The sequence below is a fragment of the Tauraco erythrolophus genome, chromosome 3, assembly GCF_009769465.1.
Source record: "Tauraco erythrolophus isolate bTauEry1 chromosome 3, bTauEry1.pri, whole genome shotgun sequence".
NCBI lineage: Eukaryota > Metazoa > Chordata > Aves > Musophagiformes > Musophagidae > Tauraco > Tauraco erythrolophus.
Window position 1 is genome coordinate 52,468,393 of NC_141467.1, and position 15,333 is coordinate 52,483,725.

At 49.6% G+C, this 15,333-nt stretch overlaps 1 protein-coding gene across 1 annotated transcript in view; it reads left to right on the forward strand.

Annotated features, from left to right (window-relative positions):
* Nucleotides 1-3,996: 3,996 nt before the first annotated feature.
* Nucleotides 3,997-15,333, forward strand: part of CABLES1 (Cdk5 and Abl enzyme substrate 1) — a 72,176-nt gene continuing 60,839 nt past the window's right edge. The window contains exon 1 of the mRNA XM_086609230.1: nt 3,997-4,523. Within this exon, the coding sequence (XP_086465356.1) occupies nt 3,997-4,523 (527 nt within the window). The remainder of the gene's footprint in view (nt 4,524-15,333) is intronic.

A 15,333-nucleotide genomic window follows, 5' to 3' on the forward strand; every position in this document is an offset into this window, starting at 1 on the left:
TGACAGCCAGAAAACGAGCCTGTCAAAATTACAAGACAATTGCACTTACTTTTTCTTCCCCTAGCTGCCTCCGTCCTGCAGCTCTAACAAGTATCAGTGACAACAAGAAACTTGTTTTTGTCACTAAAACAGGCAAACAGTATGCTGAGGCCACTCAAGAACTGGCCTGGTGACTCACGCTGGTGACTCAGGACCGGTTATTCCTGCAGAGTTAACTCTCAGTATAATACACATCTTGCCTCTAACTCAAATTCCAGGTGAAGTTTTCAATTCACCTACAAAGATATTTTTAAGCTTGACTTGACAAGCCGCTTAGGAGCCCAGCTGTAGCTCAAGGTCTGTGGCCTTTCACACTGGCTCTTCACGTCCTACCTGGCCACACGCTTGCACTGCAGCAGGACTGCCCTCGCGCTAGTTAAAGTAAACCCAAGACAACACGAGGCTTCCACACTTGGATTAACGCTTCTCTAAAGGCAGGTACGCAGAGGCACCATTTCTCTAATCTCATTTCTCAGACTGGTAAATTGCTGGGCTCTCAGTTTTGTTCAAACTCCCTCAACCCTCTTCAGCCAACCTCTCTGCTCACCTGTGTTAAGGGGTCCCCCAAATTCCATGTTGTCTCCGAACACCCACAACTGATGAGTCTCTCTTCCAGCTCTTGGCGCACTGGGTGGAAAACCCCTCCTGCTCTACCACTCCTATAACCTCTTGTCATCCAACCGCTTACATAAGCCTGTGACCTCTGAAATAAAAAGATTTGCTTGCACTTGGGTAGAGTTGGTTGGTTGGAAGAGAACTCGGAGAGGGAAATGATTGAAAAAACAGTCACAGAAGCAAGCTTCCAGAATATGTCTTTTTCGTTTTCCTTTCAACTTTGCTATTTCCTCTAGTCAACCACTGGTTCTCCATCAAAGAAAAAAGTTTCAACCGGCAAAGTCGATTTGTTTAACATTTACACATATCCTCTAGCAGACAGGACTGCTAGAGCACATGCAATCATCTATAGTTTTGCTAAGCACAGATCAAAAGGACTTAACGGAAAAAAATATTCACCTTAGCTTGTGCACATTCATTTAAATTTGCTCCTACATGTATAAATAGGTCTAGAGAACCTGGTATTTCTGATGCGCCAATTATCTCTGTACTGTGGTGCCCCACTCGTTATCAAAAATAGCTTCGCTTCAGGCTGAAAAAGTCAGGCTTTTCTTCTTGTATGCGGCTTTCTCAAATGAGTGTATTCTCACGTGCAGCGGGAGGGATGTTTTAACCCACCTTCAACATCATTTTTGGGAAAGGCAGTCTGCGCACACACAGTACCCCCAGAGGTGGCTGAGCATGTTAGACTGTGGGCATGTTAGACTGTGGGCATCGGGTCTAACATGTCCCCCGAGGCAGTTAGGCTGGTGAGCATAGACATGCACTTCACAGCGGTCGCACTAGGTGACAAGGTGAGCTCAGCTGAACGAGCCAGGAAAGCAAAGACCTACAATTTACCATAAAAATTATCCCAAGTTAGATCAAGCTCTGGAAGCCCACCTGGCATTTTGTTAATGGTTGCCTTTCCCAGGCCTGTCTCTCGTGAGAGACTGGATTTGGAAAATACGCTTCAGGACTCAGTTGCCATAGCAAGCTTTTGAGCTCCAGAGATAAATACACACTGTGGCTGCTTCCCCTCAGAAACGCAAGAGGAAAAAATTCCCAGTGTATACCTTACTCGGCTGTAATGTGGGAGGCCTGAGTTTCATGACCCATCTACTATCTCATAGTAGTTCTTGGACTAGAGGTCAGCATCCAGCAGACATGCTGACTATCAGGCTACGGAGTTGTGACATTTCCCTGGAGCTCAAGAGCCCTCCTCCAGAAAGTCCTGAAATCTTTTAAAAGCAGTAGTCTCAGAAGGAGCACGGAGCTCCTCCACAGGAACCAAGTGCATCATTGCCCCAACACCAGACATCCTGCTGGTTCCCACTGCAGGGATGGGGCCTCCAGTCAGAAGTGGGCATTGCCTGCCCCATCAAAGGAAGGTGGCAGCCCTGCAATTCCTCGGTCCTCCTCTCCAAAACAGAAGTTTGAAGGACACTTTGCAACCACAGGGATACAGAGCCTCCTCCCAGCAGGTGAGAGATGCCAGCTGGGCTCATCTATGGTGAGGGGAGTCCAGTGCTCAGGCCAACCCACTTCCCACCCAAATGATCCACTCCTGATGTGCCACAGGGACAGGCACACCAGTGCCCTCTGTTAGGAAAGGCACCATCAGCGTCAACTTCAAGGGAGCAGTCTGAAATGAGAATGTCCATCTCGAAATAGCACTTACCTCTAAGAAGATGGGATCTGGGAAACATCCCTTTCCTCCAACACTTCCCCCTCCCTTGTTCGGCATTTCCTGCTCAGGATGCAGCATTCTTACTGCGTAAGGAGCCCACCCCAGGGACTTGGCCCCTTAAAGTTCAGATTTTGTGGCACTCAAGTGTCAGCAAAGGTCAAATTTCAGAAATCAATCCAAGCCACAGAGCTTGACTCTTAAGTCACTGAATGCTCAAAAGGTTAGTTTTGAAAGGAACACAAGCCTGGGTCCACAGCTTCCTCCAACAATAGCATTAGGTCCCCCTCTCTGACCAAACAATCTTGGTTTTCTATCAAATCAGCAAACTTTTGATAAAATCATAGGGGGCACTGCAACATTTCTGACAGTTTGGGATGGCATTAAATCATCCACCAACTGTAACTGGAACATAATATAAGCCATTGTAACGCTTTACGAAGAAGGCGCACGTCGCTATCTTGCCACAACCATATGTTCTGCTGTTTGTATGTATCTGTTACCCAACCCTTACATAAGCTGTTGATGAAATTATCATCACAGGACAAGAACACTTGTAGCACGGATGAGCTGATCAAAATAAAGTAAGGAAGAAATGAAGGAGAATTATGCCGAGGTGGGGCTGGCCGCTCGCCCTCCCCAGCTGCAGGAGGAGGGAGCGAGCAGACCTGCAGTCAGCTGCACAACAGCCATCGGTTCGGAAAAGGCAGGGAACGCACAAATTCAGCTGAGACGGCGAACTAAATACCAGCACTTTCTCTGGTGCAGAGGAGAGGGAAAGGTTGGGGAGCGGATTGAGGGAAAGGCTGGGGAGGGGGATGCTTTAACGGTTTTGGGAACTCGTGTGAGATGTGATTTACACGCCTTACACCGCAGCAGACCGCCGGTGCGAGGCGGGGCAGGCCAGGCCTGCCGCACCGCGGGACGCGCCGCCGGCAGCCGAGCGCATCCCCGGGGGCTGGACCCTTCGCCGCCTCCGCCTCTCCCCTCCCGCCCGCCGGGGCGCCAGCGCCTGCCCCGGGCCCTGGCCCCGACCCGCGGCAAACAGCGGGGCAGCACCCGGGCCGCTTGGCACGGCACGGCTGCAGCCCGGGGCCGCTGCTGCAGCCGCAGGCGGGCCGGGCCGAGCTGCAGCGCCTGGGTCCGGTGCCGCCGGTGCCAGCCTCCCAGGGCCATGTGCCGCGCACTATCGGCACAGACTCCACCTTCCCCGGCTCCCGCCCGCCCCCACGCATCCAGGAAGGGAAAAAGAGGAGGAGGAGGAGGAGGAGAAGGAGGAGGAGGGGGAGGAGGAGGAGGGGGGAAGGGGGTGAAAGGGAAAAAAAAAAAAAAGAGGTTGAAAGGAGGGAGCTCGCCGAGACCCACCCTTCTCCCTCCTCCTCCTCCTCCGGGCTGCTGGCCGGGCTTTTGTTTTCCTCCAGCTCCCCGTTTCCCACACGTGATTGCCGTGTTATTGCACAGGGCGCTCGGCGGCGCGGCTGCACCTATAAATACGGAGCGGGCGGGCGGCGGGGGCTCGGGGCAGCGCGGCGCGGCCGGGCGGAGGGCACCCCCGCGACACCCCTATGCACCCCGGCGGGCCGACGGCACCCATGCCCCGCCGCCCGCCTGCTTAAGGGGCAGGCAGCGAGAGGCAGCGCCCGGCCACCGGGGAGGGGAGGGGGAGCCGACCGACAATGGCGGCGGCCGCCACCGCCGCCAGCCCCGGCAGTCCCGCCGCCGGGCCCCTGCCGCCACCGGAGCCCTGCCCCAGGAAGGGGCCGCCGCCGCCGGCGGGGCCGCCGCAGCCGCCGCCGGCGCGCAGCGACCCCCGTCGCAGGCAGGCTGCCCTCTCCTTCCTCACCAGCATCTCCCTCGACGGGCGGCCCCCGCCGCCGGGCAACGACGGCCCCGCCGCCAGGCCCCGCCAGGCCCCGCCGCCGCCGCGGCTGGGCAGCCCCCCGGCGGCGCCCGCCGAGCCCCCTCGGGCCCAGGAGGAGGAGGAAGAAGAGGAGGAGGAGGAGGACGCCTTCGCCGCGGTGCAGGTGCCGGCCGCCGCCTTCCTGGGCGCCGCGGCGGCGGGCAGCCGCGGCCGCCTCAACTCCTTCACGGCGGGGGTGCTGCCAGCGCCCTTCGGCCGCGCCAGCCCCCAGGGCCCCGCCGGCGCCGGCGGAGAGCTGGGGCAGCCCGGCCCCGCCGCCGCCTTCGAGCTGCAGCGGTCCCGGTAAGCCGCGCCGCGGGGACGATGCATGCGCGGCGTGCGGGGATGATGCGCGGGTGATGGGCTCGCCCCTCGGGGAGGGCGGGCACGGCAGCCGGGCGGCGGGGGGCAGCCGTGGAGAGGCCCGTTAGCCGCGGGGTGGGAGCGCCGGTGGCGCGGAGCCCTCCGTCCGCGGGGCCGGGCGGGCGCCCGGGCGCTCCGCTGCCGCCTGGCCGCGGGGAGCGGCGGCGGCGGCGGCGGGGATGTGCGGGCGTGCAGGGGCAGGCTCGGAGAGGTTCCCCGGCGGCGCCCGAGGCTCCTGGGCGGCAGCAGCCAGTCGCGCCTGGGCGCGAGTGGCTCAAAGTTTCGCTCTTGCTGAGAAACGCCGGCGTGCGGCTGCACCGCCGCCGTCCCACGCTGCAGCCCAGCCCGGCTCCGGAGCCGTTGTCACCCCTTTCTCACGGCTGGTGGTGGATTCAGCCCGCCGTGCCCGCCTGTCTTCTAGGCAGCGGGCTGGGGACCAGCCCTATGCCAAGTGCACTGCAGGCAGGTCTGGAGCCCGCAAAGGGAAAGGAGGGCTTTCCCTCGGTGCCCACGGATTACCGTGTGTGCGCATGGTATAAGCAGCGTCTCGCTACCTCCCTAAATAAGCTCTTTATCTACAAGCACTTCGTGTTCTTCTGGGTTGTTCCTTGCCGCCGGGTACTCTTTCGCCTTTTCATAAGCTCGTCTCAAAAGAATAACCTCACCTGCTTGAAAAGCTGAGACTTTTGGCTGAAAAGGTGCAACCACGTAATGTGCAAATGCATATGGATTAATTGCTCCACGGGTACAAAATCATCTTCCTTCACTTCTTCTACAACATACTCAGCTATCAAAGACTTGGGCGCGGGGGGGGGGGGGAGAAGAAGCCGGAGGAAATGACTGCTCTCCCCAAGCCCACATCGGTCGCCACTCCCACATTCACATTCCCCATTTGCCACACTCCCTTCTTGTTTCTCCCTTGGACAAATAGGTAGACTTTGAGTCACATGTTAGTGCAAGGGTTTATAAGGGTAATTGAGCATAGATCGCTGTAGAAAAATCTCTTTCAAAACCAACTAGCTTGGAGAAATTGGAGGTCTTCCAGGAGAAGGTTGCTTTAGCTGTATGCTCCGCTGTTGGGGTTTGGTTTTTTTTTCTTCCATCTGGATTGCTTTTCTGAGCCCCTTTTCAGGTGCTGTGCTATGGAGTCCCATCTTCCCAAGTAAAATGCCTGCTGATGGGTTACCACCCATCTTCTCCCAGTCAAAACGTTTCCTGCAGTGACAACCCTCTAACTGCGCCGTGGATCACCAGCGCAGCAATGTGACACACACACACGCTTGTGTGTTGTAGTTTGTGACGTGGTTCTGCACACTGCTGCCTGTGGCCTTGTGAGTGAGGAGTGACCCACAGACTGTGATTAGGGGAATTGCTTTTCTACTCTTGGTGACAATGCGCTTGGCAGTACCCTCTTAGTGTTAAAGAGACTGGATTCTCCTTGGCCTTCCAGTTAGTGAGTTTATTTTTGATGCAGAATTCCTATGTTACCTTTCTGGATTCCCAAGGATTCTCCTTGGTTTTCCTTGCTTGCACACTTTCATCCTGCGCTCAGTTCTGAGAAGGATGCCCTGATCTCACCTATATCACTTCTTCCCTCAGCCCTTCCTCTTCCGATCATTGTTCTCCCTTGCCCCTGTTTGCCACTCTGAATTTTTCCTTCCACAACTGATGCTTTTTTTGTCGTTAGATGAGAACAGTGTGGAGTTTAAGAGGGAAAGGTAATTACTGTTCTTGTTTATAACCTAGACATCCAGTGTCGTGCAAATTTGGCTGTGGTGCTGGTGTGCAAGCAGGCTGAATGGATAGCCCAAGTCCATGGCAGGGGCAGTCACCTGAGGAAGCCTTGTCAGGGGGCTCCTCCAGTGTCCTGTAAGGGCCCTCCTTTGTGCTGTATGTTTTCTCCTGGTGTAGGATGTAAGGAAGGTGCTGGTTTTCTCATGCTCTTTTGTTTTTCTTGAGAGCTGTATTCAGCTGTGGCGGAGACCTTGCATTACTCCATCGACAAGCGCGAGGCTCTCTATTGTAGCACTTGGTTACGGCCGGCACTGGGGCAGGAGAGCTCTGGGTTATGGCCCCGGCTTTGCTGACTGTCGTGACACTGCACGTGTGCAGCCTAAGGCAGATTTTGGCCTGCCTTCAATAGATTTGTTTCTGTTCTGGAAAAAGTATATATTTTTAAACATCAGGAACGGACAGCTGCAGGCCATGGAGGTTGTGTTGAGCGTTTGCTGCTCATCGTCTCGATGAAAAGACATGGTAGGGGCTCCGTTTGCTGAGTTCACTCTTGGCTGCACAGAGGATAAATCGCAGGCATGCACAGGGCTGGCGCAAGCCCAAGGACGGAGGGTTCGAGCAGACCTGCTGCTGCTGCACTCTTAATGGAGAGGAAGGAGCCAAGTGGCCAGCACATGGCCTGCCCTTCGTGGCACCACAGGGTGGGAGTCACAGCAAGTGCCCAGAGACAGGCATTAGCTCACCTGAAGGAGGATGTGGAGAAGCAGACAGGAAAATCAGAGGTTTTTTTTTTTTGTAATTCATGTGTGCGTCTGCTGTCTCTCCTTCCACCCTTCCACTCTCCTTGCAGTGGGCTTGAAATTGAGTTTGATGCACCGTTTGACAGACTAGTCCTCTGTGCTGAGACATGTAAGTTATGTTGTAACGTGAAACCATTTTCTATTACAGTATCAGGCAGGACAGTCTGCCTTATGTTGTTGCTTTTATTTAGTTTTCAGAAACCATTGTGAACATATAATCAGTTTCCTGGCTTTTTTGTTTGTGTTAGCAGTTTGTATAATTGTGTACTAGTTTATATTTAACAAGGTTATGATTAATGTGGTTTGGGTTTGTGCTCTATGTATATTCACAAGAAACAAACGATATGAAAAAAGAACATGGAGCTTCTAGCTGTTTGGAGGCTAGTATGTAATTACAAGTAAATAGGAAAAAAAAAAGCTTGTTCAGAAGCCGACTTGTTGATGCCAAAGGCTCCTGTCTAGTGCAGAAGGAGTTTGTTTCTGTTTTGTGGTAAATGGGTGGCTGAGGACACAAGACTGCTGGAAACTAGGGCCAGGTTCTGCCAGGTTTTCCTTCGTGTCAATTATAATTCATTTTAATAGCTTCATCTTAAATGAGCTTTGTGGAACAGGATTTCAGCAACACTGGTTTAAAATCATTTCAGATCCTGGAGGATAGGCAATGGTCCCAGGTACTTGTTTTTATGTATGCCTAGAATTCTTGTTGCCATAGTTTTCTTTGGGAAAAATACTGCTGTTTCCCTACCTCAGGTTTCCTTTTCTACGTAAGGTCTTTTCCAGTGGGCCAGGTGGTTAGAAATGAGCGCTTGCTTTTTTGTGTTGGGTTTTAGTTGTGGGTTTTTTTTTGCTAAGGAAGCAAATCAGCAATTGCATTTGGAGTTTAAACGTCGTTTACAGTTCCATTTGTCTGTTGCTGTGTCAGGCTTGAAGGCAGATGGGCAGGAGAATTCCTTCTTGGAGCAGCTGGTGCTGGGAAGGAAGCAGAGGAATATCTGCTGAGTAATCGCTGGTGGGGAGGGAGATCTACTCAAACAGGCATTGAAGTTACCATGGTCTGAACAGATTTATCTTCAGATTTATTGACCTGTAAGGCAAATCTCATTTCCTGAGTAATTCTAAAATGAATTTATGATTAGTAAAGCTTGTGAAGATCCAATTTGTTTCTACCTGTTAGAAAATACAGAGCTGTGTATGGCCCCAGTGTTCATCTTCTGGAGAGATGCAGTGAAGGGAGATACTGGAATGGTCAACTTGCCTGACTTTTGTAGGGCTCGCAAAGTGCGTGGGCTGTTAGTACTGGAGGAAGCCTCCAGGATGTTGTTGAGGAGCTGAATCCCACCATTTAGTTTGGTGGTGGAGGACTGAGGTCAGAGCCCGGTCCTCCACAGCCTTGGGCAGGCAGGCAGTGCAGGCTCAGCCCACCTCAAAAGATGCCTCTAAACTGAATGCCCTGAAGACAAAAGAAGAGTCTCTCAGAAACAAGTACCTTACAGGCAGAGTCCTGAAAGAGGAGGAAAACAAAGACCTGGGGGCACCGTCCACCCTGCGGGGTCATCCCAGCATCAGGAGTGGGCTTGTGAGCTGCTGGGAGCACATCGGACCTTTTGTGTGTGATGGAGACTCGGCTATTCACTGAACCTAAAGCCCTTCAGGCAGCCCGAGTTTCAGAATGGTGTATACAACAATAGTGTGAAAACAACAATTTAATGATCTGAGAAGTGAATGGGAAGTGCACACGCTGAACTAAGTCTTTTCATAGGTGTGTGACCTCATATACCACTGATGGTGGCTGCCTCTAAAGAAGGGGATGCTTATTGACTTCAGCTGTCACTTCAGGAGGCTAAGTGGCCTTCCTGAGCCCCCTTGAAGAGAGGACATTCAACAATGGGGTTAAGACTCAGGTAATAAGGCTATTTCAGTGGTTGTGCCAGCATCCTGCTGCACCTCTTGGGACAGGTCCCTCACAGCCCACTTTGAGTGCCACAGTAGGCCCTGTGTAAGTCCATTTCCACCCAAGAAAAGGGCTTGCAGTCTCCATGCACGCAGCCTGTAAGCTCCTCCAGGAGTCCTGTAGGGACACTGAGTGCACTCATGTCCTTTAGCATGAGCATGCTGGCAGGCTGGGTCCTCATGGTCGCTTCAAGCTGTGCAGGAGTGGTCACTGTCTGCAGTAGGCTTTCTGAGCTGTGCATGCGCCAAACATGACCAGCCCCACTCCCACGCTGACCAGCACCCATCACCGTTGGTCTCTGCCGGCCTTTTCCCTTGTTCAGGGCACAGGTTTGAGCCTTTCTCTGTCGCTTCCTTGGAAACTGGAAATGTTGGCGTCTTCCAGATGGTAGTTGAAGTTGACCAGTGGTTCAGAAGTCACTGCAATATGATGATGCACAGACAGATGGATAGCATAGATGCATGTCTTGTTCCCTTAATACACAAAATTTAAAAAAACCTGAAAAATCCCATGGAAGTTTGTTCTGGTGTATTTTAAGCTTTTATTGTACTACTTACCAAGCATCTCTGGCAGATAAAAAAGGTAATTTTCATCAGACAAGGGGAAAAAACCCTTTGCTGTCAATTCTGAAGAGGAGCCAGGACAGAACGTAGTGTTCACGACTACTAGGGAATGAATTAAGACACCTTCACAGAGGGACAGATGCTGAGACGGAACTGCCTCTGCCGAAGTCTCAGGACTCGGCAGGTTTTGGAGTGAGACAGCCTTAGAGACGAGTGGGTGAGAGGGCTCTGCCTGGATGGGTGCTCATTAACCCCCATGAGAAAACCTCAGCTGGTAGCACGTGAAAAGTTGTGTTTGTGTTGGCCGCCAATTCAAAGCTTTCTAGGTCCAGCCCTGCCTCGGGAAGTCCTGTGGTTAAACTGCTCAGGTGCTTAGCTGGTGTGCGGTGACCCCGCCTGAGCCGTCAGGAGAGCAGAGGAGGGAGACATCTTAGCAGGTTTGCTTCTGTGCTCAGTGCATTTCCATTACTTGGTTTTTCTTTTCACCCTTTTCTTTACCAGTAAAGCTCCTGTGCAGGCAACCAGACTGGCCCTTTTCCTTAGGAGCCTTCTGCACGGCTCTCTGCTGCACAGTACTGCAGCACGCATCTTGGAACGGTGAGGATCGGTAGCAACCATGTGAGTCACCAGCCCTCCAGACCATCACAAAAACATAGTTCAATGGTAGGATAGGATAATGACGGATTATAGTATGCTGATGGCTTTTGGATAGGAAGTATGCTTTAATCTGTGATTATTATGACTTGGAGAACTCTTCTGGCGGAGGATATAGCTTAGCTTGGAACAGTTCAAAACAGCTGAAATACAAATATTAAATTCCAAAGTGTACTCTCTGAAAGGGAAAAACCCCAACCCTCTAGTAATTCTGTGGCTTCCTTGTTTCAAAGAAGTAAGTGTCAGGTGGGCTGTCCAAAGGCTCTGTGGAGTGGCAAGCGTGATAGGAAGTAAAGATAAGAAGCAGAACCAAATCCGGATTTTATTTTTTTTTTTTTTTAAATTCCCTCCTTTCCCCTTGATTTCAGCTGTTGATAGTCAGAATAGGCAAGATCTCCACTACATGAATATAAAGGCTTGTCTTCATAATTTAACCTGATAATGCAGAAGTTTGGTTTTACATGTTGGGACTTCTGTCCATTGAAACTTCAGTAGACACCAACTACACCAACTTATCCTATGATAAATATGGGAAATCAGATTCTATTTGAGCCATGCAAATATCCACAAAATTCACCTCTAGATGTACACTAATACCTCCAAGGATGTAATCGTCCTTTCTGACAAACACTCTCTTCTACACCCAGAATTGCTATTGATGGCTGTGGAGTTGCCACAAGATACCAGGCTTAGAAATGCAGCAGGTGCAGTGAGACACAGAGCTGGCTCTTTTCATAACCCAACTAAAAAACCCCTTGCCAGTTTGCTGTAAGAAGTATTATTCCTAGAAAATGGAAATGACATAATTTGACATATGGAGAGTATCTGTCTGCTGGCCTGCAGTTTGCAAATAACACACCGAGAAATTTAAGGTATGGTATTCGATTTCATAAGAAGGGCTTAGCAGAAGTTTCATTTAGTACAAGGGTAGGGTAAAGAGCTCGGGAAATCAGTTAGGAGAAGAAAATTTCACCGGTGGTTGGAGAAAACACAATGTGCCAGTGGGAAACTTTTAGGAGTCTCAGGGTTTGCTTTTCAGGCTGCAATATGCATATTTAGAGAAGTACATATATAAGGAACTGCGAGATTCCTTTACAGGGGCTACTGTGTTATATTCGTAGCAACTGCTTTCCCCATGAATGCTAAATGTATTTTCTGTTCTCATGATGTGTTTCAGAGCCAGTGCTGCTCTTAGCAGCTATGTTTGAGTTTTTGCCTAAGGAAGGTTTTCTATTGTGGAAAATTTAGAAGTGAATGAAAAGTGAAGCAGAGGCTACTTTCCTTTCTGGAAGAGGTAATTTTTTTTTAAAGAAAGCCTTTCACCCTATATATGAATATAAAGGAAAAGCACATGCTCTTAGCAAGCAGTTGTGTTTTCCTCCATGTTGTTATAGATTAGGCTAGCAATTTTGTGAAATTGAGGTTTGGGGAAAAAGGGATCCACTCACCACAACCGAAATGTGTTTTCCCCTGCTTGTCTTTGGATGGCAGAGGAAGGTATGTCCTATCTGACCCAGGATCCTGCAAAGCCTGAACTGTACGTTTATATTTGTATAAAATTACTCAGTTAAATCAAACACCAATGTATAAAGTTATGCTAGTAAGTAAATCTTTGCAATATCGGGGCTTTTACTCTATAATATTGGTGGAATTAAAAACCAGAAAGCTAGGTAACTTTCTTTATAATAATTTTTCAGACAACAACAGATTGCATTTTGGTGCTTCTATAGATAATCATATTACCAAGGTAAATATGATTAGGTTTTCAAATCTACATGCTGTCAAGGCAAATCAGACATAGGCATATCAGTTTATGGGTAAAGACATTCAGAAGAAGCATAAATTTCCCTGCAAAGGAAAAAAAAATCCCCTGGTTTTGTGTTACAGGAAAAATATGTAAGGTGACATTATGCTAACTTCTTTCTGCACTGCATCAAGCAGCTGGAACTGAGCTGCATGGAATGAACAGAGATGAAGCTCTTCAGCTTGCTTTTCTCTTTCCCTGGGCTTTGGGTAGGATGTTGAGTACCAAGAAGTCAACAGTGCCACATGGTTTGCAGCCTGCTTGCAGGTGACTTTTTTTTCAACCATCTGCATGCCATTTGCTGTGTGTAGCCTCGCCTGTGACCGTACAGGACATTCCTGTGCAGATTTTTTGTGTAGAAACAAGGGACAGAGAAGTGATAGTGGGATGCAGTGGTGGTGCCAGTGCAGCCTCACCGGTTACCAACCACCAGGCATTGTTGCTGTCCTCGGAGTTGAGCTTGTGCCTTCTGCACTGTGGGAAGGCTGGTGCTGGGTCTCTTCTCTGTCCTCTCCCCTCCATGGGGCATTGTTTCTTTTCCCATTTTATGATGTAGAAAGAGCCACTGCAGTACAGAGGCAGCAATTTACAGTAGGGAAGGTGGATGGGGAAACATGCGGGAGGCTCCAGTATTCCCAGCATTGTAGTTTTTTGTAGGTCTGTCATGGATGGAAGTGCAGGGAGAGGTCCCAGCCCTCCAACAACTTTGGATCACACAAAGGTTAATATACCAGAAGGGAAGAGGAGGAGGTGAGAGACCCTAAGCTGAGCTGTCTCCCTGTCTGACAGGAGGTGAAGGTGCTGGCACTGTGGCATGAATTTTAATTTCCTCACAATGAAAGGGTCAGATGTTGTCACTGTTGCCTTTTACTGAGCTAACTCACAGCACTCAAGCAGCCTGTCCCCACTGTGACTGCTAGCAGAGAAGCGGATTGTACCCCCAGCGTGGTGGTGTGCCCTTTGAAAAGTGCAGCAAAACTTCGCCAGCCTGCTTCAGAAGGAGATCTGCTGAATTTTAGTTTACTGGGTGCATGGTGCTGGAGGGGGAGAGAGAGCAAAGCCTTGCTGCCCCAAGGACTTAGGATGCCTTTGGCATTCGGGAAGGACTGTTCAGTCACCTGGAGGGATGTCTGATTTCATCCAGTACCCTCAGCACACGCAGAGATGGGGAACAGGGAACCAGGAGATGAATGTCACATAAGGCCCTTTGCCTTCAGGCCTGCTTAGACCATATACATACATTTGTGTGTATGCAAATACAGTCCCTACTGATAGTTGAAGAAGCTCTCATTACTCCTTGTTCACACTGGTGTGTGCTAGGAACCTACACTCCGCACCCAACTCTACTCAGCCTCTCTGAAGGATGTCACGTAAAGCAGAAGCTAGATGTCAGCTGTGATCTGAAATGTGTCTTGGACACATCTTAACTCTTGTTTTTTTAAATTCACCAACTTTTTCCTTGTTCTTTGTCTGTCATACCCCTCTAGAGACAAAACTTCTGTTTTCCTGTTGCTTCTGCACTTGCCTAAGTACCTACAGATCCAACAGAAAAGATGAATTTCCTCCTTTTTTAGTTGAGGCTACAATCAGCTACACCCGGCAAATACGGGGTGACAGAAAGATTGCCCACGTGTCCATGGGGTGCGGTGGACTTGCACAGCAGGGAGTGTAGTCCTTGTGAGATGACAGACAGAGCTACGTGAAAGCGAAGACTTCTTGATACCTGGGACGTGGGCAGAGTTGAGCAGGCTTGGGAGTTACAAGTAAACTTTGTAGTTCTCTGAATTTACTTAAGTGAATGATAATCGTTTCCGACTGTAGAACATGGGGGTGTTTTTTGGGTAATAGGAAGAGAGGAAAAACAGCTTTCAGGTGCTACAGTGCAAAGTACTCTCTATCTCTTGGGTAGGTGAGTCGTGCAGGTGCTGCAGCAGGTTATGTAAAAAGGCGTGGAAAGCTCGCCATCTGCTATTAATAGCCTTGGAAGCATGGTCTTTAACACGCAGAGGTGTAATTTCTAAAATGGAGTTCACATAACCTCCTGTCTTCAGCCCTGTTTATATCTTAGGAACCTCCTTCATTTTATGAGGCTGTTTTCTTAATTAAAGCAAAACCGTGTGTGATTTTTAATTGGTGGTGTTGACTGTTTTGTAGAATGCCATCTTTTAGCATAACCTAATGCAGAAGAAGTGGCAGCTAAGAGGTGGTTGCTTAAAAAGGTGGAATTATTTAAGGCGCCACTTTCAAGTACCTTCATCGTGACCTTTGAGGTTTGTTTGTAAAATCCGTATTTTTCTGTGTGCATGACTTGCTTCGAAATAAAATGCTTTTCTATTTTAGAAGCCTCTCAGATACTACAGAACTCACGAGCAGCCTCACAAATAGCAAGTGTCTGCGCACATTTGTTTTAAGGAACAGGCTTCATTGTCCAAGCTTTTGTGCTTCTGTTTGTTTTAAAGATATTATTATAAATATTGGTTTCTTGTTTGTTCATTAGTTTCCGTATTGATGTAAGGCTGTTCGAGTCAAAGATAGTGGTAGGGTGTAACAGGGAGCAGAGTTTGAGCAAATGCATTGAAAAGTGAAAAATACAAATTGCAGGAATTTGTCAGCACCTTTAAAAAGGCACTTTCAAGGAAGTAGTTTCTCTTGCCAGCCTCATGCTCTGTGTTAAGGCTGAATGCATGATGTGAACGGAAACGTGTTATTTTCTTGCAGTGAGTTTGTGAGCTCACAAGCTTCCATGTCCTGGAAGGATGTAGCCTTACAGCAGGAACGAGGATTTTTTTTTTTTTTTTTTTTAATGGTCTGGTACCGATGCTGTGCTCAGTGCTGTACAAGAGGCCGTTACTCCTGCATATCACTTAATGAAGTAAGCCCCCAGCTCTCACACTGTTTTGTGCAGGAGGGCACCTATAACTGGAATTCATATGACAGGTAGAAGAAAAGGGGCTGGAGAAAAAAAAGCTGTCACGAGCCACTCTGTGTTTGCAAAGGTGGAGGCATCTGAAAATGAACGGGCTCTGAATTAATTGCAGGGTCGCTCAGGTACAAATGAGAACAGAATTAGGCCCGTCTTTTCTGTTTTAGGGCTGGACGTGACATTTCCGACCTGTCAAGTGATTGCATATCTCAGATATCTTAGTGGATAAATTAAGGTGGTATCAACAGTTGAGGGTGACATGGTCTTCCCTGTAACTGGCAGTTGTCTTACTTTTGTTGCAGTTCTGTTTGGTACAATGCC